This window comes from Pholis gunnellus (assembly GCF_910591455.1).
Source record: "Pholis gunnellus genome assembly, chromosome: 4".
NCBI classification, from domain to species: domain Eukaryota; kingdom Metazoa; phylum Chordata; class Actinopteri; order Perciformes; family Pholidae; genus Pholis; species Pholis gunnellus.
The window spans coordinates 19,091,346-19,116,944 of NC_136530.1; the positions used below are offsets into that span (position 1 = coordinate 19,091,346).

The window sequence follows — 25,599 nt, forward strand, 5'->3', positions numbered from 1 at the left end:
CGTATTCACTTTCTTGCCAAGAGTTTGCTGCTATATCTCTATGAAGCTACAGCCAGCAGGTGGTTAGCTTGGCTTAGCATGAAGACAGGAAACGTTTAGCCTAGCCTGAGCTGGCCGACCATCTACCAGCTCAGCTAAAGCTTACCGATGAATTTCTTGGAATTTGTTGTCTTACACTTTGGTTTCTGATTGAAGAAATATATTCTTATTTAGTGAACATTAGATATGCTGGTAGGTGGCTAGCAGTTCCCCCCTGCTTCCAGTTTATAGGCTAAGCTAACCTGTCTCATATTTAACCAAAAATGCTACAAATGCATATTTGAAATCCAAGACATGTAGACATTAAACTAAAATGGCTTCAAGATACAAACGGAAATATTATTCTTCAAATACTGAAAAACAGGAAGTTAGTCAATCGCTAAGATTAGAGTACATAGGAATGATGTTTGTGGTTGATCTTGATCTCAACATTATGCCATAGATGCTGCTGGATAAACTCAGTTTACTTCATATGCACCTTGTGAGCCAACAAAAATGGACCAATTTTTTTGGAGTCACTGTTGGGCTGTCTACATTAGCAGCAATTCACCTTGAGCCATTTTCACTATCCCCTTGCTAATCTTAGGAAACATATTATACTTGAACATGGAACTAAACCTAACCCACTTACAAAGTGGGACGCCTTGCTGAGATTTCTTTAGGCTGGGTAACAGATCTTATTTTTAAACTGTTTGTGAAAACAACCCCTGGAGTTTTCCCCTCTATTTTTTGGAAATAAAATGTTCTTACTTTTCACAGCAGTCAGTTGCAGTGATTAGAGGAGGGTTTAGCAGCTAAATCAATAACATCAAAGAGCCCCATTGAGTATACATTTTATTTTAAGTGGCTCTTCCACCGTAAATCTCAACCAAATATTTCTGCATAAATGTCATGATACTATAGGACACTTGCAGCTTAATATTCATGTTTACTTTTTTTCAACATTCTTTCTTTACAGCACAAGTGTTAAAGCCACTGTTTTTGCCTTGGTTTTGTGGACCTTAAGGGAGCAAGAATATATGATTTGGTAGATTGTAAATGATAAAAACAACTTCTCAGTGTTCAGTAAGGTGTGGACTACAAAGCCTAACTGCAAGGCACGGCAGTTCTAGAGGAAGTTAAATATGGCTGTGTTAACAACAAACTTTGTCAGGCAGTCAGCATAGGTAAAGTAACTGACAGGAGATAGACATGAAAAACACTCACTATAAGCCTATTTTACAGAAGACATTTGGCCTGTCACTTTAGGAAACACAGGTGTGAATAATTAAATGAATAATGGATGAATTCCACTTAGCTGCTTCAGTTTCAGGGTCCTGGGATTGTGCATTCTGACTCACTGTCACACTATCATGGTTTACTGGGACAGATGAATACAATGGAGCCATTGTTATTCGTTACACCTGGGTTAGGCCAGTACTGGTGAAAGTTAATGAAGGAATGGGGAGCAGGTGTGGCTTGTAATCAAGGAGGAAGCACACTGGGGACAACTCCTGGTAAGGGAGGGAATGGCAGGGTTGAAAATGACTAAGACGATAATGGATGGTTGTCTGAGCAACTTTTTTTGGTCATATTTCATTTTCCCCTTTTGTTTGAACTGCTCTTGCATTGTTTTCATCTTATCTGTTAAGATCACACGGCTTAGACAGCTAATTGTGTAACATTTAGCTGATGATGGTGCGTAAGATGTGCAACAGAGGCCAGTGACGTCCATGTGTTCGATTACACACTTTCTAACTATATTCCCCCCCCCCCCCAAAACTTCAACTTAACTTTACTCCAAACCTAATTGAAGGCTGTAGCTACCATTCATGACAATTAGGCCACCTCTGCTGATTGGTCCAGTTTAGATTGACCATAAATCATACATATCACAACCACCAAAGTGATGAGTGCGTTTGAGTCCATATATATTTACACAAGGCCTGCTCTGCTTTGTGATGGTGAACTGACAAAGATCTAAATACTGCTCTATTAAATATAAATAGCTGGGAGCTATCAGTGCTGTCTTCAGACATTTTGTCTGTTTGTTCTTTTGCCTTTGGTTTGCTTTTTGATCCAGCACCTGTAGGACTTTCTTGGATGTGTGTACGCTACACACGGTTTGTCCTTAATCATCATAATCAGCCACAACAGCTGCAAGGCTTGTCCAACAAAAACACCACCGCAGAGATTTAGTTCAAACGCAACATTTACTGTCAAAAATAAAAACGTATTGAGGAGCCGGCAGTATGAGATGCTTTAAAGTTGCCGTTATCGTACTTTCATGTGATCCAACAAAAACATTACATCACAAACAAAATACAGTGCTTGCAACAGATTTTTTCGAAACACAACAACATAATGACATTTTGTGGATTCATCCAGCACACAATGTTGTTTGTTAATGAGATCAAATATAATCATACTGGATTTCAATTGATGTCATTAGGGTTGAGGTTCATATTAGGCAGTTGACAGTTTTTGTTCACTGGACATAGAGCTTTGGAATTGAGCTCTTCATGAACTAAATATGCATTTCTTTATACGAATTCATACAAACCTTTGTCAACCTTTCAGACATTGATATCAGTATTTTCTTGACTTACAGGCCTTTTTAATGCAACATGAAACAATTTCCCACCAATTTTGACATCAAAAGCTGCTTAATGACTTATATACATCATGTTGGGCTTTTAGATCCTGCCAGTCCTCATACCAACAGCTCTGTATCTCCATCCACTTCTGCTTCCTCTGACAGACGAGCCTTTTTTGTTTAATCAGAGATTTTAAGGAGAGTCGGCTGAAGTGCAGAATCAATCATTCGGAGAGGCGTCGGACAGGCTCTTCTCCTCACGATGCTTTCATTGCTGTTAAGCCTGATCCAGGAGAACTTGGTACATTTCTGATTTCAGAAATCGCGGATAACAGTCGTTTTCCATCAGACGGTATATCAGTCTCTGCGCCCTGTCAAAGCAATTTGGCTCCGGCTGAGAGAGATTTTCCCTGATTTCTTCCCTCGTCACACAGTCAATGTTTATCTGTGTTCAAAAAACAGCAACTTTTATTTCACTCATGAGCTCTTTATATCTGTTCAGAAAGTTAAACGCCTGTTCAAATAGTAAGAAATATGTAGCACTGAGCAACAAAGAAAGTGAATGTGTCCGATAATAGGCACTTTTCACAGAAGACATTTGGAATTGCCATCGTAGGAAAAGCACAAGTGTAAATAATTATTCCTGTTTCCTGGTATCATGTAATGAGACTAAAATAGAGAAGTCTCAGCAACATATTATTAAGGTAAACCACACGCCCAGTAAAATCTGGACTGCACTTGCCGAAAGGCTCAATAGCTGACGCGCGATCATAGAACACTGTCACTGTGGCGTAAAAATATTTAATAAAAAAAAAAGGACCATTTACAAATGCTTTGTTTTTTCTAAAATGTTCTGTTTTATATCGGCTGCCATCCATTTGAGCGTTCCCAAAAAGTTTTGTTCGGCCGAGCGCAACCAAACAGCACCTGAGTGGACACCAAGCCTGTATTTGTTGCGCCGTTTGCTGTAATCTCCAACATCGCAGCTCCAGTTACGTTGCATATGTGTCATACCATATAACTCCCATGGGGTCAGAGACATGGGCTGAGGTCGACAATTTTGCTTAGGAAAGTTCCCAAGCCATGATAAGGGCTGGTCCAATTCTCTAAATGCGAAGGAAAGGTGCTTCAATGCTTCCTTTTCCTTTTAGCATAGGATACACTAGGCCATCCTGGGCCAAGGAAAAGAGATTATGCCATCCAACAATTTCATGCGGCAGCAACATTTAATAATGCAATGCTTTTATAATTGTACACTAGGGATGAATTAAAACACCCTTCTAATGCTGTGGTCAAGTAACAAAAGCTACCAAATGGCTAAGCGTGACCAGCTGCATTGTCGCAGCTGAAGTGTTGCTCAAGCGCTCGTTGATGTAGCTATGCCCTTATAAATAGCACTGGGAACTTGCTAACGGAACCTCTTTTTTTTTTTCAAACAGAGCGTACATGGGTGAAACAAAAATATGATTTCTTGACTCATGGCTTTGATCACTGGAGCACTGAAAAAAGTTGAGACCAGCTCACGTCAAGCCCGTCACACCACAATAAGTGTCATTTTGTAGCTACTTGTCACAAACTTCCATTGAACACAGCATTAAGGGTGATTCTATTTTGGACAGGAGCGATGGTACAATTTATGGAGGTTAAGGAAAAGTGTTTGGTAAAAGACATCAGACATGTCTTTTCTTTTCTGACCATTTGACTGCAGCCCATATGTCAGCCTTCATTTAATAGCCTCGGTATCGTGCTTGCCGGCTCACTGTCGCTCTCGCTTCAATAAAACGGAGCCATTCTAACACCTGTGCTCTTCCTACTATGACAAGTAAAAATGTCTGCAGCGAGAAAGGCCTATAATTGCATTTCATATTGAAAGTGAATGAAACTGTGGAGGCATAACAGTGACAAAAAGCCGACTAGCAATTGAGGGTTCTTTGGAGTCACACAGGTCTGACTTCATTCATGTCTAACTTAACAAAAGCCTTACCTGTCTAGGCGCATCGACTTCGACAAACTCTGCGTAGATCTTCTTGGCATCCGCCGTCATTTCTGCAACTCTGGTCATTTTCTTGTAGTTCTCACAGGCCAGCCAAAATAAAAGGTTCTCCTCACTGTATTCTGTCCTCAAGAAGTCCTCAAACACCAGCTGGCCTGCTGCACAGAATAAGCAGAGAGACTTTGAAACCAGGACAGTTTCAATTCAAACACTCAACCAAAGTTGAATTAAGAGGGCATGTCCACTATAATCCTTTTTTTCTTTTTTTAATCTTCACTACAAGGTGTCTCGCCTGCAACAAAATATGCAGTTATAACAAATACTATAGTGGAAACATAGGCTGGAACAGGTTTTGTTGTTAAACCAAATCCACTGTACATATAAATTTAATGTGCACATACTATCTTTAATCACCCCCAGCTCTCTACAAGTAGGGCTATTCATTAAACTGCATGAACGAACTTGCCTTGAATTGCTCGTTTCAGCCTAATGAATGGCAGCTGTTCATGTGGAGGTGTTTGTGAGATTGGGTCATTTGCATAACCAACGACCCTAAAATTGCCATACAAGGCTTCTAGTTCTGCTCCATTTGTGGGCAATTCGCAAAAAAAGGTTATCAAAGAGTACGATGACTTCAAAGCTTCCGAACACCCACACAGGTGTTGTCAGTGAATCTGGCTGATTAGACCTCTTCTCAAGACTAATTGAGTGTCCTTTATTGCCCCTGTTGGGGCAGGAAAAATTGCACCTTTTATTATTCTTAATGGTCGACGACTGATTTGTGAACTAATAAATTCTCATCGTATATCCACCTATACCTTCAACCTGAGCAGAGGTCAAATCAGCCAGGATAACTTAAAACATCTGTGTGGTTGTTTTTAAAGCTGGGCTGAAATCAACAGACAAGTTCAGCTGTGCCAGTCGTGGTATTAGATGATCCGAAACAATGAGAGTAGAGTGCAATACACTTTACATCAGCACTGAATGGACACTCACATAAAAAGGTGCCAAATATCCCCTTTAAAACTAACCCGCTCTTTTTAAGAAATCTGAGTATATTATGGTAAAATCATAAAAGCAATGAGCCACAGCTAAAGGTTAAGCCATTCTGTTATCTTTTCCTCACATTCCCTCTTCCTCGACATTGTACTTGTTAGCTCAAAGAAGTCAGGGAACAAAGAGACGGTGCAGAAAGCTGCCAGGTGTTGTGGTGGATGTCTGGAGGCGCTTTTAACTTCAAAACCAAACGCAGCATCCCGATGTGCACTGCCTCAGCATCATATAATTGCACACACCTATATTTCTTGTATTTTCTCCTCGCACCCATTACCGTTGATACGGGATGTTCATGGAGCTGCGATTCTCACGCAGGTGTAAAATACTTAGCACGTCTTCTGGGAGCGCAAACAAACAGCTAACTGGGAGCACCGGTGTTATTCACATAAATTGTTTGGCATAAATCACAGCTGGTGCTCCGACAGTAATTGACAGGAAACAAAATATGTCCAGGGGCTGCTTGTTCCCGTCTACAAATCACTCTTGGCCCATATCTAAGCTTTCAATCATAACAGAGTCGACCCTTTAAAATCAGACGAGACGTAAGGGTATATGAACGCCATCAAATTGCAGCTGCCACATGCACAGCTATTTATTTTTTGCTACTGTTTACCGATTTGTCATATGTGCCCCTGCATGTCTACAAAGGTAAATGGAGCCACTGGGATGCAAGGTAAAATATACCTTCCAGAGGACCGTTAATCTTCAGGCAGGAGACAACAGGCTGAAATATTACAGATCAGCTGAATTCTTTTCTGTAATGTTATGAGAGAGGGGAGACAGTAGAAAGAACCCATCTGCCCCTTTAGTCATTTTCAAATAGAGGCCGGGAATGTGGTCAGGTGAAAGCCATCAGTGAGTGCTGGCTTTTTAAATGAATGAGAGCTGGCTGGTATCACCCCGTCTACCCTGGCAGCTCAGATTAGGGCTCTTATCTCTGCCAGTGTCATTCTCCTTAAATATATCTCGGAATGGATTTGATGAACTTGAAGGAAGAATATATCCTCGGTCCTCCTCAACAAGCCCGAGGACAATTCGTGATGATATGCGGGGCCGAGCGGCGGAGAATTGAGAGTGCGAAAAAGAGAGAACGGGAGAACTGAGAGAGCGGCATTTTGAGTGAGAGGAATAAATGCAGCACAAGTAAGCTTACTTTTACACTCCAGAAGATGGTCGATTGACTCTCCCCATGCCACGACATCATCAACCGGAGCCCTGCAGAGCAAACATGTCATAAAATGTACAGCTTGACAAACAGGTGACGCACATATTGCGTTGAGGATACAAGTGCATCCCTGTCAGTGAGAACTTGAGTGAGTCATTTCAAAATCCAACTTTTGTATCCACGTATCCCATCAGAGCCATTCATCTTTAACGTTATAATCTGTTAAAGTTTTAGTGAAAAGTCATTTTTGAACTTTAATCCATCATAGCAAATTTATAAAAAATATGGACAGCAAACCTCATCTTGTCACATTTCTAATTGTAGAGGATGAAATGAATGACAACTCACATATTGGCTCTTCATTGAGTACCAGGTATCAGAAAGTTAGTGTTGACTGGAAGAGGGTTCCCTCCTGACCACAGTTACATGAAATAGATCATAAAAATAGCAATTAAAAGTTATTTTCTTTTACATTCTGTTTGGTGAGGGAAGTATTCAGATATTTTACTTAAGGTACAAACTACTTAGTATTTTTCTATATTGACAACGAGTGTTGTCTGTGACAGGCTAGTGCTTCTCTGACGCTATAGGGGAACATTAAGCGGCTAAAGAGCCTTTTTTCCTCAATAGTTGGTGGAGACCAAAGCAGAGCTCAAAGAAGAGTGAATATTGGATTTACATCTATCAGGCAGACAGAAACGCAACTTCAAATACATCGTGGTGTTGCTTAGTGTCAGCATCATTTAGAAGTTGATAATGGGTCAATGCTGTCTGTACAGCTTGTTCTGCTGCTCCAAAGTGGCAAAAAAAAGGACTAATGCAGCTAAACGTCCAATTTACACCACACAGTAAATGCAGTGAGCTAGTTGTTAAACGTAACGTAAATCAAAAGTGAAATACTGCATAATTGGTGAATGAGTAAATGATTTATTTCCATAATTGCACAAAACATTTGAAAGAAAGAAAATAAAATGTGTTTTAATGGCCACAATGGCACATAATGGTCCACCTTGATGGTTTAATAACATTATATTTTTATAAAATGTGGGAATCACCAAAGCCAGACTGGGTTCACCGAACGTTACTGAAAATCCCATTTCTGTAAATGTAATTGTCAGCATGGCAGCTAACAGCCAAACTATCCGTATCCCCTTGTCATTAGTCTGCTTGTTTGGAAATCCTAAATTAAATGAAAATGTAATGACCCCTGGGTAAACTGGGTCATTGCAGCCGAAGCAGAGAATCAGATAAGAATAAGTCAGAGCAGCAAATGTAATACAAGCAATTGCAGCGGGTGAACATTCTGAAGCGAGTGGAGCAAATAAATAAAGAATTAGCATCTCCACTGACAGCCTCACGGGCTCGAGCGGAGGTGCGAGAGCTATTCACATAATCTGATGCGCGGACAGGATAACAACTATGCAGAAGATGTTTATGACATATACGACCATGCATTGTAAGCAGAAAGATACAGCAGCTTCTGTACGTAGAGAGGTATGCCATTTTTATCTCGAATTTGTGGCAACTCACCAGAATGCTAAAGTTATTTTTAAGTATACTGCTGGTATGAATGTTCTGCTAATAACATAGTAGGAGTTTCTAAGGAATGCAATGAGGGCTGGCTGTGGGTGCACAAACTCTGACCTGATCATTGAGCAATCGATGGGCCACATGTTTTAGATATGGCCGAGAGCCATTGAAGCATGTTTGCATGCGTCTGCATGTTTAGTGCTCCTGTTCTTTGGATTTGAACAGATTTAGCTCACTTGCCTCAAATACTGTCCTCCTAAATCAATGTATTCCTAAAAAAAGGGCCTCTTAATGAGAAATAAAAAAAAACTAATTGCTTGACAGTAGTTTGTCGAAGGAAGTTGAATGGAAATGTTACAAAGTTCTGACAGCTTCAACAGCACAACTTTGAGCTGTACTTTTTAAAAGATGTGTTTTTGAAAAAGTCCCTCAGAAGTAAGGGACATGGCATCGGAGGAAAGGCTAGTACATTCTAATGTAGCCACACATTTTTTGGATTGCATCATCTAGAGCGCCGCGCACATTCAGCTCAAAGAATTCCCACTCATCTATGGACTTTTTTCATGTTTTCTTAGGGAGGGAAGGAAGGAAGGCGAAGAGAGCTGGAGGCATACTGAGAAGTGCAGAGAACCACAGAGGGGGAAACAGATCACAGGAGCCCCATCAGAAACACTTGCTAATAAACTCAGAGACGAGAGAGAAGCATCCGCAAAACACATTCCAGTTTTATTTTAGCAACATGCTTTTTCCTGCATGGGCAAGATCTGAGAAAGTCTGTCGTTACCGAAGAACAAGACAGACCGGAGGGGAAGTAAAACATTCATAATGCTCAACAGTGTCAAAATCCTCAGCGCCAGATAACCAGATTGTCCAAAGTCTCGAAGCCGAAAGCCAATTTTGAGCTCATACTTACAACATGTGTTTTCTGTTGCCAAAAAAAGAGACCGTTTATCGGATATCGGCAACAACACACTCTGATCCTTCGCTGTTCAGCCTTCTTTTCCAGTACTTGGCAAACCCTACAGGTGCAAGTCCATGCATGTTGAGCTGAAGCACAGACAGGCTCACAGTTAACGCAAATGTCAGTTTTCACTCTTTACTTTATAAACTCAAACTTTCTTCCCTGAAAACAATTTTTACCTCATCCTTTTGGCTTTAAAAAGTCTTATTTGTTGCTCTCCGTGGTTGGAAGACTTTGTATTGTGAAGAAAATGACCGAACAAATCCTTATGAAAGTTTAAAAAAAGACATGACGGCACTCCCTGGAAGAGTGTTGTGTGGCTTGTAGGGCTGTAACTAATAGTTCACAGCTTCATTCATAACGTTGACATTAGAATTCTAAATCAACATTCGAATCCTGTAAAGGTTTTTTTTTGGCATGTCTATCACTCGGTCTGAACCCAGTATTTCTAGGTAGAATATCAGGCCGTGTTCATCAGTGTTTCCTCTATATTCATGAAGCAGCAGCTACTGCTATCATTATATATTCTGCTCTTGTGTTTCTGTGTGCAAGGCTTACAGGCAGAATACACTGAACATGTAAGATCAGCAGACTGTTCACGTAGCGGCTGTCCACACACAAACACAAGATTTAGTTTGAGGATTTTTAATATACATCTTTAGGGTATCATCGTTGTCATAGTTGCAAATACAACTTCATGTTGTTTCAATCACTTTTACATACCGACTCCGTAACTTTGGTCCCACCATTAAAGATTTTGGAACAGGTTCGATTTTTGCCTTTTTTTTCTGTAAAAAAAAGGGTTTTGTTTGACCACTCAGAGCCACCGCCCATGCAAATGTCGTCATCCAACACGGCAACATTCACTCAGTCTCCCAGCACAAAGCGCTTTACAACTAACAAGGTAAAGAATACAGAGGTGCAGAATTTTAAGATGCATTGTGGCAGGTGATTGATTATATGATTCCATTTTGTCTTGTATTGTAATATTTACACCAAATAGAATAATCAAAAACATTTCACTCTGTGCAAGGTTTTTGTGCATAACTATGTTTATCGGATGACTAGTTGACAACAACTTAAAAGCCTGTTTTGTCTTGTCAGTCTTGGACTTTGTCAGTCATTGGATTTTACCAATAGACTAAAGCTCTGCTTCTTTACCTGCACTTTTATTCGAAATAAGCTGAAAAAGACGAAATGTGTCACTGTTACAGGGTCAAGAGTAAACGGTACTTGAATCTGAGAAGGATAGCAAAACAGGTGCTCCAGAAGCAGAAGTGAATAATATGTGTTTGAGAGGGGAAAATAATCTTTTCAAATTCAAGGCACACTGCTTTGTGGTTAAAAAGGTAGACCAAAACCATATTAGCTGTATTTCTCAGGGTTAGTTTGACATAGATTTGATTAATGCTTTAGGGATTTGTTTGATTGTTGAAAGCGTTGTGATGACCTCATGGTTGGATGTTTTAGTTACACCTGCCAGTGGGCTACAGATTGACGCAATGCCTTGGTCACTACCAGGCCATTACACAGACAATTTCACACGAGACATCAGTAAGCACTATAGGAAAATGTATAAATAGCAAGACTAGAGTTTTCCCACCAGTCTGCTTCAATAGGGTAACTCTACATCATCTCAACTATTGTATATTGGACCTTCAGATAACAATACTCTAGGCTTACTTTTACTTATAATTCCTGCCTTTTAGATCTCTAAACTGACCACGCCAGAAGTGCTTGGCAGGTATTTCAGGATTGTTCTGTATTTCATGGTTGCACTACTCACCTCTGGCCCTATATTTCCTCAACATGTTATTGGGACCCGTTTCCTCTCCATGAACCCAGACATCTCTGCAGGGAAGAGGGGGCTTTTTGACACAGCTCACACAGAACCCCCATGAGCATCAAACTCTCCAGAGACAACCAGCGGCATAAAGGAGCAGATGCTCAAGTGTCAGGCAGAGGTAGGGTGCAATGTCCTCATCTAACATAGTGAGAGAGAGAGCGAGGGAGAGAGAGAGAGAAGGGGAGAGGGATGAGGCTATGAAAATGACTGATGGGAGCACAAATGGCAGAGCTGTGATCGGGAGGAAAAAGGAGGGTGGGAAGTGTAGGGAGATGGGGGACAACACTGACAGCTGAGCGGGCTTACCTGTCCGCCTATCTCTCGTTTTACTGTCTTGATTTGCAAGTCCTCGACGGGACACTTGCCGGGGCCGGCCTGTAAAACAAGAACAGGTGTCATAAAACACCGCTGCGACTGGGATTTGCATCTGTAATGACCCCACTGGAAATGCTGCGAGTACGACGTTTGCAACCAAAACCTGTCAGATACGCGCTCTGAGCGGTATTCATCACCAACTCAGCTGCAAACCGTCGGCCGTCCTATCGCTTAACGATGAGGGAAAACCGCTTTTTTGTCTTCTCAACACAATACCGCGTTGTTTATCTTAACATTTTCCTCAATGTCTGCAACTTTGTGTTCATCTGTGGCAGCAATAAGACTTGCATTATTTCATTTTAAGTCACCTGGTTAATACACTGGATAGGTAGGCTGTTGTTGGAGAAGGTTTCACGGTGGCTGAGTGTGAGGGATTTAGAAATTCAATCACTTCTACCGGGGACTCACACATCTGAGCTTCTCTGATACCATCAAATATGTTTCATATTTATGACCAGACACATGCAGGGTACTGAACACGTCCTTCGGCGTGTGGAGATCAGAGATTCAGCTCAAGAGCTATAGCTGCAATGAAAGCCCAGGGAACAGTGAGATGAAGAGGAATTGTTGTATGTATTATTGTCTGGCGAGGCACAGGTAGCGTAGTGTACGTTATCTCAAGGTGGCAGCACTGATTTCTAGGCCAACTTGGGTCAGTGTGGTGTTAGCATTCGTGGGCACCCCAACTGTTATGGGTTTGGTACTGTTCTTATGTAATATTGTTATCCCATTTGTGGGTCACACCAGAAGGGTAAGCCACTGTGTGAAATTGTAAAAAAAAAACACTGCACACTCCTTTTCCAGCTCCAAAAGAACAGAAACAGAGCAAAGAAGTGAGTGAATACTAGACTTATATTCATCAGGTCAACCAGAAACACGACTCCAAAAGAAAGCTAATTTCTGCTCTGTGTGTGTGTGTGTGTGTGTGTGTGTGTGTGTGTGTGTGTGTATACACAGGCAATCATTTGCTAACATGCTCATCTTTATACGATTTAATCAGTGTGGTATGTACAGCTTTTTACGCTGTCAGACATGAATGAAAATGGCATATAAAAGGCATCCAACACATATTAACTAAATATATTCTAAGCTTAATTAATGCTAAAGCACTTGGTTAAGTGAATGAATAAGGGCAGCTATGTGAAACGTATTCACAACAATTTCAGCCATCATTCAATCATCATTTCATTAAAATGTATTACAAATCAGATACAGCTAAGGGTGTTAAATGTGTTTTTGGTTTGTAGATATTAAAATTGTTTGGATGACTACCATTCCTAAAGCATTCAAATGAGAGTTTTTACTGCGTGTGTGTCCCAGTTTTACCTATCTTGTGGGGACATCAAATCTATTTACACCTTGTGGGGACTCACCCTCCTTTTGGGCACAAATTGCACATTCCAATAACGTAAGGCATTACATTTTAAGGTGAAGACTTGATCTAACATTAAGGAAAGGGTTGCTGTTACAGGTTTGGGTTCAGGTAAGTCTTTTGGAAATGTATGTAAGTCAATGCAATGTCCCTAAAAGTCACAAAAACATGACTGTGTGTGTTTGTGTATATCAACTGCTGCAGGACCCTGTTTATGAGACACACACTGCACAATGGGAATATGATGAAGAAGTTGTGGATGGGGAGAACATCTGTTTAAAAAGTGTGCATCAAGGTCTGTCCTAAATAACCCACCTTTGCTTATGAGACCTTGATAATTACACTTTACATAACGATGTTCATTTACATAAACCATTATTGTAAGATGACAATAATTTGGTTGGTGAAAGCTGTGGGCGGGCCATGCACAGCATAATGATAACCTTGGCTCAAAACAAGCCATTAAAAGCTCCCCATAAAAGCAATTTGTCAAGACCACTGTCAATGAACAAATAATAAAGTCAATGTGAATGCAGCTGGCTATGCTTTCTCATTATTAAGTGCTGTATGTTTAATTAAACGTGTGTGTGAGCCAATTAAGACCAGAGAACACCGTATACAGGGACCTGCTATCCAAACAGCAAAACTAAGTCTTTTGAAATATTTTTAAAATTGTATTTTACAACAATGTATGTGCACAATCGCACAAAATAAATACAAATAACAAAGCGTTTAAATTGCTGTTACAGGCCGTCTTATGCGATAGTGACCCCACATTCATTCAACCCCAGAGAAAAAGGTTGAGAATAGGAAGGTCTACTTTATAACCAAATAATTACCTTAGAGCCATTTACAAATATTTGAACTGGCAACAGAGACTTCCAGAGACCGTTTAGCTCCCTGCATGTTCATGGCCAGTTCTTATTTGAATAATGCCAAATGCAGCGCATGCATACTTAGTAGATGATTGGCTATTCTCTATGTATTAGTCTGGCATTGCTTGTCTCCTCTGTGGGGTTAAACACACACTTTTGTATAAAGCCGACCCAAACAGAGCTTGTGCTAACTCAAAGTGTTTAGCAAAATCATAGCAAAAATATTGATTGCTTATTTTAATTTATTGGCCAGTTAAGCAGTCTGATGCCAGTAGGATCCGACCCACCAACCATGATTAATAAATGAGACATAACACGACTAATAATGGTTACTCCCTGTGATTGCAGTTGGAGAGTGACTCGCTCATTTGATCAGACTGCCTCTCCCCGGTTTGGCTGTGTCGACGTTATTCTCTAATTTTATTAGGTTTCAATGAAAGCTTAAGGGGCATGCCCTGTTCACAGCTGAATTGCAAATGTACCACCCGATACAAACAGTATTTGATTTGGTATAAAAAGGCCAGACAATGACAAAGACGGCAAGTAACACACATAAAAAAAATACAAACTAATTTAACTGCGTACTTTTGGGGAGAAATCTTGATGCCGCAGACTCTGAAAGTGCATCTCAGGGGCCTTTGCTGGAGAAAACAAGCTGTAATGCCATTCTGTTGCAATAAAATAAACAAACAATACCTATGTGGAGCATTAAAGAGTGGTCTAACTGAACTACAGCTGCCGCTGTGAGGAGCAGGACTGGAAACCTGAATTGTAAGTGACATAAATAAAGCTCTGAAGCTTTTACATCTCTTTTTTTATGTTTCCTATGGTGTTTTGTAGACTGTACAATACAGCTCCACTGTGGGGAGCTGTGTCTCTGTCTGCTCTCTCTCTCTCTCTCCCTGTCTCTCTCTCTATCTCTCTCTTTCTTTCTTTCTTTCTGCCTGTCTATCTTTCTCTTTGTCTTTCTCTCTCTGGCACATAGCATCATATGCAGTGGCTGTGGGCCGTTGTTGCGCATGTTAAAAGCTCAGCTGGGAAGTCTGAATCCCTTGGACTGATGCTCTGTGGCCTCAGTGTTTCACAGCTCTGTAGCTTGGACCAACCATCTGGGTAAGGGTGGAGGAGGTGGTGTGTGTGTGAGTGAGTGAGTGAGTGATGGAGCGTAGGCGTTGGGCAGACAGGCGTGTGTACGTAGGTCTATTTATGTGTCAGGTCCTTTGCATGCATGTGTGTTAATTTGTTAATTTACATTCAACATCGTGCAGAGTGATACAACAGCTATCAAAGCGAGTCTGGTACATTATACAGGTGTGTATGGTGGTAGTTGGTGTGTGTGGGGGGGGATCTCTCTGTTGCTCTTTATGTATATGCAATGATCCTCTACAATGTGGGAGGCGCTTGAATTGTAATGAAAAGGGTGCCGTAACTCTAAATTAACAACGGCGCGGCATTGCAGCTTTTATGGGTAAGGAGTGGTTTTGTCTTGTTTTAAGAAGATGACTGATGGAATATAAGAACGAGGCAGCCGGCAATTATAGCATCTCATTTTCAGACACACCTTTCTCCAAAAAAAAAAAAAAAAGTAAGTATTCATTCCTTGACATCTTTGTAGTTGTGTGTGATTTAATGCGACCGTGGCTAAGTGGAGAGCAGGGCCGTCCTTCAATCAAAGGATCGGCGGTTTGATCTCCGGCTCCGCTAGTCGCATGTCGACGTGTCCTTGAGCAAGACGCTTAACCCCAAAATTGCTCCCGTAGCTGTGGCTACGGTGTAGAAATGTGATAGAATCTGAATTGTAAGTCGCTTTGGATAAAAGCGTCTGCTAAATGACTGTAATGTAATGTAATTGAATGTCCTTCTTCTCATGATTTCAAATGAACTCTACTCAACATATAGAAACAACACATAGAAATAATAAAACACCTCAAGTAGGCCTTTAGTTGGTCAAATTTAAACACACAGGGTCTGTAATACTGAAATCTTTAAAAAACTGATTCTAAATAATAACTTGGACTAAGAATACATGTCAGGGCAGATTCAAACGTTGATAGTAGCGAATCCAGTACAATGGGATATCAGGGACAAAAGAAAGAGGCTTAGATTTTTTCCAACAGATGTCTCGCAAAATTCACAGAACTGGTTTGTTTGGGCAGGACCAAGACGCATCTGAGCCTGATAATTGAACGAGTGCTCAAGTGATTTGGCATTGCACCCCCGTTAAGTTTGGGGGATCCCAAGAGACAGTTTAAAATGAATAAGTGGCAAATATATATTGACTTTGAGCCTCTTATAGTATTTCTTTCAGAAACTCGTTAAAATGTGCATTCGTCAAGCACATGCAGAGTGAAATCTATGAGCAACGTATTGCTTGTTTTCATATTAAAGGAAACCTGTGGGGGATTTTTTTATCTTCTAGTAGCACTATGGAGCATTTTGTTTCTCTAATAGAGTCCCTATAATGCATGGACATGGATGTTAATGGTGTCATTTTATTCCACTGATCTACAGGTGGCGGTAATGCTTCTAAGATTAAAATCATTACGTCAAAACTGTTTTCACAGGCTTATTGGTACGCCCCCTGCCTGGATGCCGATTTATACGTAGCCAACATAGTAAGATAGATGGTCACACACATACATACGGTGCAATAAAACTAAAATAATCACACTATGCATGTATAGTTGTCATAGGCAGCAACATGTGCACATGCATAAACACTCAATACATTCACACACAGAATACAATATTCCTCTCCAGTGCTCCCCTCATTATGTCTTCTCAGCAGCTAATGATCTTCACTGTTATACACCCTACAAAGAGAAAATGCTATTCTGAAGACAAAGTCATAGCGTCTACAGTACAAGACAAAAACATCGACTTTGTTGTGCGTTTTCCGTTTTCCCCCGACAAAGAAAGAACAGAGCGGAAAAAATGGGCCGGCAGCAATTAAAAAGCCAAATTTCAAGGTTTGTTAAAGCCGTAGAAGTGTGTTTGTGGGGGAGCAGGGGAGGAGGAAGAGGTTGTTCTTCAGTCAAACAACAAAGACTACCTCTTTTGCATTTTTTTTTTTTTTTCATCTCTCCAGCCTGAAGATGCAGATCAAGACGAGGTAATTATGCCCTGATTGAGTATTCATAAACAATTATGCATTGTTTTGTCTTTAATGATGCAAATTACGACTAATTACCTCACGTTAATGGATACTGAGAGTCTTTATGAGCTGTGGAATAGTGCAATTAGGCAACTGTTTATCTAACAGTGCCGTGTGTAAATATTAGTTGAAGGTGTCTTATGTATAGCTAATGTGAGCATGTCCATTTGTCTTACTCATCATCTGCATGGGTTTGATGGATGTCATTGGCCTGACTCTGCATAAAGGAAACTAATTCAATTATCAGGCACATGAATAATACAGCAGCATAAATAGATGAAACTCATGGAGGTTTTGTACATTAAAAAAGTAATGGTTTTGAACTTTACAAAAGGCCCCCTGGACCCATTAAAGACACACATTAAGTTTTCTATAGAGTTTATATAATACGTTGCAAAAATCATTTATTCCCTTTTTCCCTCTGAGCACAAATCAGTTGCATGACTTGAACTGGTCCATATCCTCTTTTTTTCTGATGGTTGTCTCATCTGTCAAAAAGTGAATCATGTCACAATTTGCTGCTGGCACTTTCATCATTAAAACTTTTGTACCACTCTATGATCCTTTAACTTTTCCCTGATAAGACTTTTGTGTGTGAATGGAAAATGAGGCAGGGCTATCATTCTGAACGTTGCAGCCAAACACAAACCTACTGCTAGAATACATAAAAGTCCATCAGATTGTTGAGAAATTAGATGAGGACATTTTATTAATTAATGATGAAACCAGAGTGGGCCACTACTGCTGCAGCTTTGCATACATATAGGCCTAAACTTCATCTTCTGATGGTGGCATAAATCTGGGCACACAAGTTGATTTAAGGTAATCTCATCTCTCATTCACTGCTTTATTTCACAATAGAGTCGAAAGCAGGCAAATACATGGCTCGATATGAAATGTGAGTATTTCGTCCACAGTTAAAGCCAAAACATCTCAATAGAACATACTGTATAACTAACTTATTAAGAACCCGTGGGCATTACTACATTCAACATTGTTTTATGTTATCAGTTTTAGCTCATGGTTTATTTATTCTGCCTTGAAGCTCAGAGAGTTTCTTACGCTGCTGTTCAAACTCCCTAAAATAATTGAGTAGGTGTAAGGAATTATTGAGTTTTGACCAATTACCCATTATTGAACATGACCCAGGCTCCCTGAGTGAACTCCATGTCCCCCCCTATAGCAGACAGTGAAATAAATACAACATTTATAGAGAAAAAAAAGAACAACCCCCCCCCACCCCCCCACCAATTTCCATCTGTGTTCATTACAATACAGTAAAGTCCTCTCTCATAATGGAGGTCATGCAGAAGAATGAAGAGCTCAGAACTATTAACTGGATTGAAATTCCAGACTAGCTCATTAAGAATAGATAAATGTATGTTCACATATTGTGAAATGTTTTGTACGGTTGAATTGGAAGTTCAATGCCTTGAGCTGCTTGTATTTATAATGAAAAATAGTTATTTGAGTTCACTCATTATGCTCAATAGCATGGTCAATTTGCATCCAGTTAGAATGTATGTGTCATATATATATATATATATATATGACATCATTGTCTGTTCATTATCAGAAGCATATTGTAAACAGGAGGAAAGCAGGAAAAACTACAGAATTAGGTGCATTGGTGGGTACATACAATCTTGGAGAAACACACTTTAAACTTAACCAATTCTAAATATATATACTATATACTATAATAAATACTTAGAAATTCATTTTTTTCCTGTGAAGATTGATAAATAAGATACAACAGAATCTTCCTTGTGTCCCGGTTTGGCTCCAGCTCTCATGCAAACACTAAGTAAGAGCTTGTAGCTGCTGTAAAGCTAAACTGATATTTGACGACAGTAGATCTTCAACATGAGTAAAATAATTTAACACATTATTAAAAATGTACCATAAAATAACTTAACTCGTTTTAAGGATCGGTGAATGCAGGTGGCTCTGAGTGTATACCAGGGCTTGATAGGTAGTTTTCAGGAGGATTTTGCCAAGTTTCACAGATGTTATAGTTCCTGAATTCCAGCTGAAAACTGATGCAGGCACGGACATCCAGAGGAAGTCAATCATCCAACACCCGCACATTGGCCAGCAGGGTGCCAGGCTGGCACTAATCGCACGGCAAGCCATTTGACTGAAATTGGCATGAAAAACAATTCTTCTAAAGGCATCAACACCACAAACATGGCAGCGAGGTTAAGTGCACTGTGAAAACTGCTACCAATGCAACCATCTCTGTGTTTAAACAATTCTGTTCCAGCGTACAATTCGTCATTTTTTTTTATTGATATGAACTTGTTTAACACTGAATATCCACCCTTACGCTTCAGTATGTCCTGCCTCAGCATCCTGTTCCAACAAGAAGAAATATCCTCTCTGCAGCTTCATTGTGGCTTTAGTGGCTGCGTTTGTATTCCCTAAAGTACATTCACGTTGGAAGCCAGCACCAGTGAATGTGTGCCAGTAACCCTTTACGACTGCTTGCACCCAAATCCTAACAAATAGTTTTTTTTTAGGGGGGGGGGGGGGGGGCAATGCACATGCAACAACCAGACATGAAAAGCAAAGTTAACTTAAATGAACTGATATAAGCTTTCCTGACATGATAGTTATGATTAGTTTGCCTCGCATAGACAAAGAAAAATCTGAATTTGTACACATTGAATGGTTTCTGCTGCTTCTCACTCATACAGTAATTGAGGGCTGCCCATGAATAAGTCAGGAGCACGACTGTTTCTCTTATGCAGCTATTTCTTTTTTTTTTCTCCTCCCCACAATGCCCAAAGTAAGCACTGCAGTAGCAGCATTTGTCTCAGATGATGAAAACGTAGGGGTGAGCAGTCCCTTCCACATCTCTCAGTGCTCCACACAGGCTAAATGACGCGTCATTGCAGCCCAATTTCATCACAGACACTTGTTCTGTCTTCTTTTGATTTGTTTATTTGAGTGTTAAAGCCTTCCGCAAAAACAATAGGCATTTTGCAAAGGGGCCAGGTTGCTCCCAATGCTTTCTTACATTTGAAGATGGCAGTTTTTTTTCTTTTAGTTTTGTCACTTGTGCTGTTGAAGAGCCTCTTTCACAAGACCATCGCATCCTTGTGCTGCCATTTTCAGCCGCCAGTGTGCACACTAGCAGGAGAAGTAAGTGTGTACATTCATGTGTGTTTGCGCATCATTTGCTATATTAAATACAACCAGTTGTGTTTGGTTAAACACGGCATGCTGTGAGTCATCCAGGTTTCACCTTGCTATTATGGTAAATACTGGTATCACTCCTATGTGGACAAATTACCGCTTGCTGCCGACAGTGAATTGATGACTGGGTGGATGCTGTACAGAACAACTTGTTTATTAACTTCCCCACTAAACCAAACACCCCTCTGTGAATTGCATATACAGCTCAGTTGCTCGCATGTTGTCCTTATTATCTTCCCAGAATGCCATTCTGCAGGTTGGCCCTTATTTGCACTGCATTGTTTGGTGCCTTTTTTCTAAAAAAGCTAGTTGAAGAATGTGACACATGGAGCCTAATGGTATGCTTCAATGACATGCCAGCAGGAGAGTGAGCGGCTTCCTTCCTTCCTGCCAAGCTTTGCAATCAAGTTTGAGTCTCACCCCAAACAACAGACCAGAATAAGTCCTCAGATAGGGATTAGTATGAGGGCGAACCACAATGGGGGAAAACACAAATAAACAAACACTTTCTGTTGGATTTGGTTTAGCCTGCGTTGGACACAGGCTCCAAGCACATGCAAATACCCATGCATGCACAATTACATTCACACACACGGAGGCAAACACTATTACGTGCACTCTCCTCAACATGTGTGTTGGGGGATGGAGTCAGTGAAGCTGAAATGTTTGTGAAAACGCAGTGTGTATGAAATTCCATTGTTTTGTTTGTGAAAATGGTAAATTGGCCAACCTGTAGGTATTCAACGAGATCTGCAGGCTGTATAATAACACAGTAAAGGCTTAACATTTTTCTCTACATAGACGTTGTGGAAAACAGTGCACAGTTGATTGACAGAGCTTGTTAGAGGTTCTTATTTTTCCAATCAGCAAAGTAATTATAAAGGCAGCCTCTTGGGTCGTCCCCCCCCCTCCCATGTAATCTGGTTACAGTTGCTAGATCACCCCCTGATAGGAGAGTGATTGCCGAACTCCCTCGGATATGCCGGCTATAGGCTGACTGGCACTCGCCCTGCTGTCCTCATTAATGAAAACATTGCACATGTTCCAAAACATGTTCTTGTAGTCATTTATGTACACACAGGCATTCATTTTCTATGCAACAAATCCCCTAACAGGCTACAGGAGGCGGCTAAATAAGGTAAAACACCTTATGGAAAATGATAAACCCTGAGGTAACTTAATCATATTAACAAACACTGCGACACAGGAAGGTGTATGTTAGGTTGAATACCAAGTGCTGTGGGAGCATTTGTCAGTTATAGAATAAAATAGATCAGGCTGTCAGCACTGCTGCAGATTTGTGTTTTGCAGGAATAATGAAATATTTGCACGTAACCTAAAGTCACCACATTTTTTTTTTTTTTAAATAGTCCAAACATTTGAATGTAATTTGTTGCTGAGTTAGCTCTGATCCAGAATGATGATACTCAGGCTTGGTGTTGAATAGCATTCAATTATAAGTGGTTTGTTTGAAACCCTGCAATTCCATTTTATGATGTGTAATCAATTAAGTTTATTAAAGATTATCAAGATAATGCCAAATAAAAACAAAAAAAAGGCAATTTGAAAGTGCCAGTGGGTAAAAGTTACACCTGAGAATGCAATCATTTTCTGGCCATTATTTTTCCTGTTTGGATAAACAGAGCTGGCTCATAAGTCCTAGTAGGCTAACTTTCACTATAGACAAGAGAGCTATTTCTGAATGTAATATCAGGTAATATACATTTTTCGACGCATTAAGTGAAGTCTGATGGTCGGGCGGTTTGAGGAGTGAGCGATGTGTCCTGGGTTGATTGTGACTGTTGCTGTGAGTAGCATAACGTGCTTTCAACTGTATCATTTTATTATGTAACCCTCTGTTGTAGAATAATAAATACATGAGCCTTGTTGGCAGATTTAGGTATATAGCGACCCCCGATGGTTGTCGTGTTTGTGCTTTATCCAATACATTTTTTCATTCATATACTCAAAACACTATACTATTAACGTTTTTCCAGATATTTTAAAAAATTTGCTCTTGAAGCCCAACTCTAACCATGCCAGTGTTGCCGAACAGCCTCCAGCTGGTGATTTTAAAGTTCATCAAAGTAATTTAACGGAAATACGCTCATTTGTTTTCTTGCCGAGAGCTAAGAAGGGATTATCAATACCACTCTCATATTTGGAAGCTAAATAACATCGCTGTCAGGCAGAAACCTTGTATGTCCGAAACCTTTACTCTTCAGGAAATTAAATGTAATGGAGCTATGAGGTAATGAAGCCAGCTTGAGGATCAGATACTAATGAGATTTAGTCATAAGCTCTTTTTTAATTCTTTTCAGTGTTATATTTATATTTTAAACCCAGTGACAGAGGAAAACCAATAGCATTTATTCATGAAAAAAACGACTCTGTGAAGCTATAGCTGCCATAAGGCGTCAGCTAAGTTCAGCATAAAGAATTGAAGCGGGGGATACAGTTAGCTATAGGGTCTATCCAAAATCCACCTATACCACCGAGCCTAGAATTAACTAATTAACACGTTTTATCTTGGTTGTTTAATTCGTACCAAAACAGCATTAAAGCAACCTGTTGTGGTTTCTCAACGGACTATTTCTAGCTCCAGGTTCGTATTTAACAAACAGAAAAGATGTTGATCGTTTGTAATTTACACTACTTCACATCATTATGTAGTTTCCTATTTATTCAATTTGCTAAAACAATTGTATGTAGTTCAAGTTTATAATGACAGATATGTTTAGGTTCTCTGATTTTTTTTGGTCAACTCATTTACAGTCTGACATTTAACCAGACAGCATTTTCTATACCCAGCAGAAAATGTGCTCAAAAAACGTTTCCACCAGAATGCATGGATGATCCATATATCCATAGATGCATGAAATGTGGGTTCTGATGTAGTGTGACGCGCTGAAGATAGCTTTCTAAGTGGCAATGAGATTGGTGCGGGGGTAAAAGCTGAGCAGTGGGAAGCCAAATTGCCAGGTTTGTAATGTTAATGCTGACCAAAGCAAATTGATGGCACAGCCAGCAAGGGCTTGAGCTTTGCAACCTTTTTAAGATGCGGGAACAGTTCTGCACAGTGAAGGTGCAAGGTTTCTGACAGCCGAGACGTCTGATGTATTTTTAATTGGATGTGAGAGAGGTATGGCAGCGCAGTTCCTGACTCAGAATGTGACCAAATGGATGAATACTGCTTTTTGTTCTGGGGCTGATCAGTATGTGGGAGAGACATGCTTTTAAAGCATTTTAAAAAGCTATTGTATCACCTCGCTGTTCGTCTTCTCATCACTGATGAAGTACCCATGATGCGTTGAGAGCCTAAGCCCCCTTAAGCTGCAGTGATTGGACCTATCACGCTCTGCAAAATACATGAGGTGACACCCATAATACTAATCTTTGTCGCCACCTTTAACGAACATCCCCCACCTATAGCCACAGGTCTATTGTTCTGGCTACATCTCCGCTCTAAAAAGGGAAAATAAACAACATTGATTCCCCCTGTCTTTCAAATTGGACCATATCCCACCAAACGCACTGACAAAATGTGCCCGCTGCGTCGCTGTTGACCCGGAAAGCAGCCGTGGCAGACAAATGAGGCCACGGTTATCCATTCCCCATGCTGAGTTCAGAAGGAAAAACAACAGCGGGGGCTGTGATATTAATGCACGCGTCACGGCGACGAGAGAGACCACGACGATAAACATTGAAATTCTCTCAGATACATCAAAAGCCGGTGCGTAATGAACCTCCGTATCTTAAGGGCATGGATACATATACTGCAAGCCTCAAATGTGATATTTCCCATTTCAGAGTGAGCATTCAAATCATATTTCATCCACGACACCTCGCACATTCTGCCTCAGTCCGGCTGACTCCCTTGGGGCCGATGCTTGCACGGCAGCAGCATTCATCAAGAGCCGGGGACAACACAGGTTGGCCTGCTCGACATCACAGAAACACCCCCCCCCCCACCCCGACACCTTAAACCTCAGCGTTGACGCCATATTAAGGGCAATCATTTGATCCCTTCAGGTTGTGTGAAAATTAAAGAGGTTCATAGGTTGTTTTAGCAATTACCACGGACCTACAGTTGCTTTTTTCGAAGTGGCTTCCTACCAGCGAAATGGATTCTCAACATGTTGGCCTTTATCCAGGCTCACCAGCCTATGGTAAATGATGTCCCGAGGAAGTGTTTTAAGAACAGTTTTTTTGCAGAGTTTACACCACACTGCATAAGAAGCAGCAGGGTGAATAAGTACCCCACCACCTGGGTTCTGGGCCATTCTGGTTAATAGAGTGTGATATAGTCACCGTATGACTGCAATACTGGGTTCTGGCGGGAGGAGAGCCAGGTTACTGATTACCCCTCCCAACCTTTTTGCCGGTTTCATTATTCCAGCGGAGGAGCTCTCAGGAATACAATGTAAACGTCTCCCCAAACCTACAAATGATATCTAAATGGACATGCTAATTTTTTGAATATGTTTGGATAGATTTTGTTATGTTAACATGAATGTATAATGACACAGTTAAGTGTTGTCACTGTACAGTTTGTTTAAGGGACTATTTCCTGCGCAGTAAGATTTGTTTTAATGATGTTTTATTCCCCTAGATCAAATAAAATATAATTGTGTATCCAGGCAATTCTCTTGCTGATTGTCACCTTCAAACAAAGCGCACTGTTAACGTTACATATTTACAAAAAATAGTACTTACTTTAAACATCTGTTATCACAATAACGTACTGTATTTAAAGGTGGTTAGTTTGTAGCAATTTATTGTATAAAATGAAAGACGAAAAAATACATTTGGTTATTTGGTGATTAATAGAAGAATACGACTTGGCTCCACTATTGTTAACCACAACAGTTAACATTTCAAAACCCCACAATGATGACGGTAATAATTATTGCCGACTAGAAAAATGTGAATAAGGTACCTTTTGTTTTCATTAGAGGGCGAGTGCCAATACAATGGTGACTTAGTCATTTCTATGTTGTAATCACATCAGTTGGAAGTTATCATTTTAACAATTACAAAGCTTTTCGTCCAACTTTACACCTTTCCCTTTTGCATCCTTGCTTCTCTCAAGTAAGATTCTCTGTCTAAGAATCGTTCACTGAGCGCTGCTGTCTTTCGTCTCCATTAGGCAGCTGTAAACAGAACGCTGTATTATTTAGATTCCTTGCAAACCTCGCCGAATCTGCTGTCATTTCTGTGGTTGAGGGAGGGCTGGGGCGGACTGAATGGTAACTCATTGTATATGTTCTCCTCAAAATGCTAACCATCAACTATATTCCTACGATGCATAAACTCCCTGCAGCTCCTATAGCTGTATTGTGTTTTATAACATTATATTATAGTGACAGCCAAAGGCCAGGAATAATACAATCAATTTGTCTCGCTCGCCGGGGAGGGCAGGAGAGATATTCTGTCTTCCTTGCTCTTTCTTTCTCT

The 25,599-nt window shown here is 40.4% G+C and overlaps 1 protein-coding gene across 3 annotated transcripts; it reads right to left on the minus strand.

The window, feature by feature from the left end:
* Positions 1–1,930: 1,930 nt before the first annotated feature.
* Positions 1,931–11,161, minus strand: LOC306694476 (regulator of G-protein signaling 8-like). 3 transcript variants are annotated; one of them, XM_079157356.1, is made up of 5 exons: positions 11,106–11,161; positions 7,177–7,240; positions 6,817–6,878; positions 4,599–4,765; positions 1,931–3,059 (listed from the first exon to the last, which is right to left on the minus strand). In XM_079157356.1, coding segments are annotated over exons 2-5 (399 nt in total). In that variant the 5' UTR covers positions 7,179–7,240; positions 11,106–11,161; the 3' UTR covers positions 1,931–2,891. The 3 variants fall into 3 exon arrangements, with proteins under 3 accessions (XP_079013482.1, XP_079013481.1, XP_079013480.1); XM_079157355.1 differs by lacking the exon at positions 11,106–11,161 and adding an exon at positions 9,272–9,358; XM_079157354.1 differs by lacking the exons at positions 7,177–7,240; positions 11,106–11,161 and adding an exon at positions 9,272–9,367.
* Positions 11,162–25,599: the final 14,438 nt, after the last annotated feature.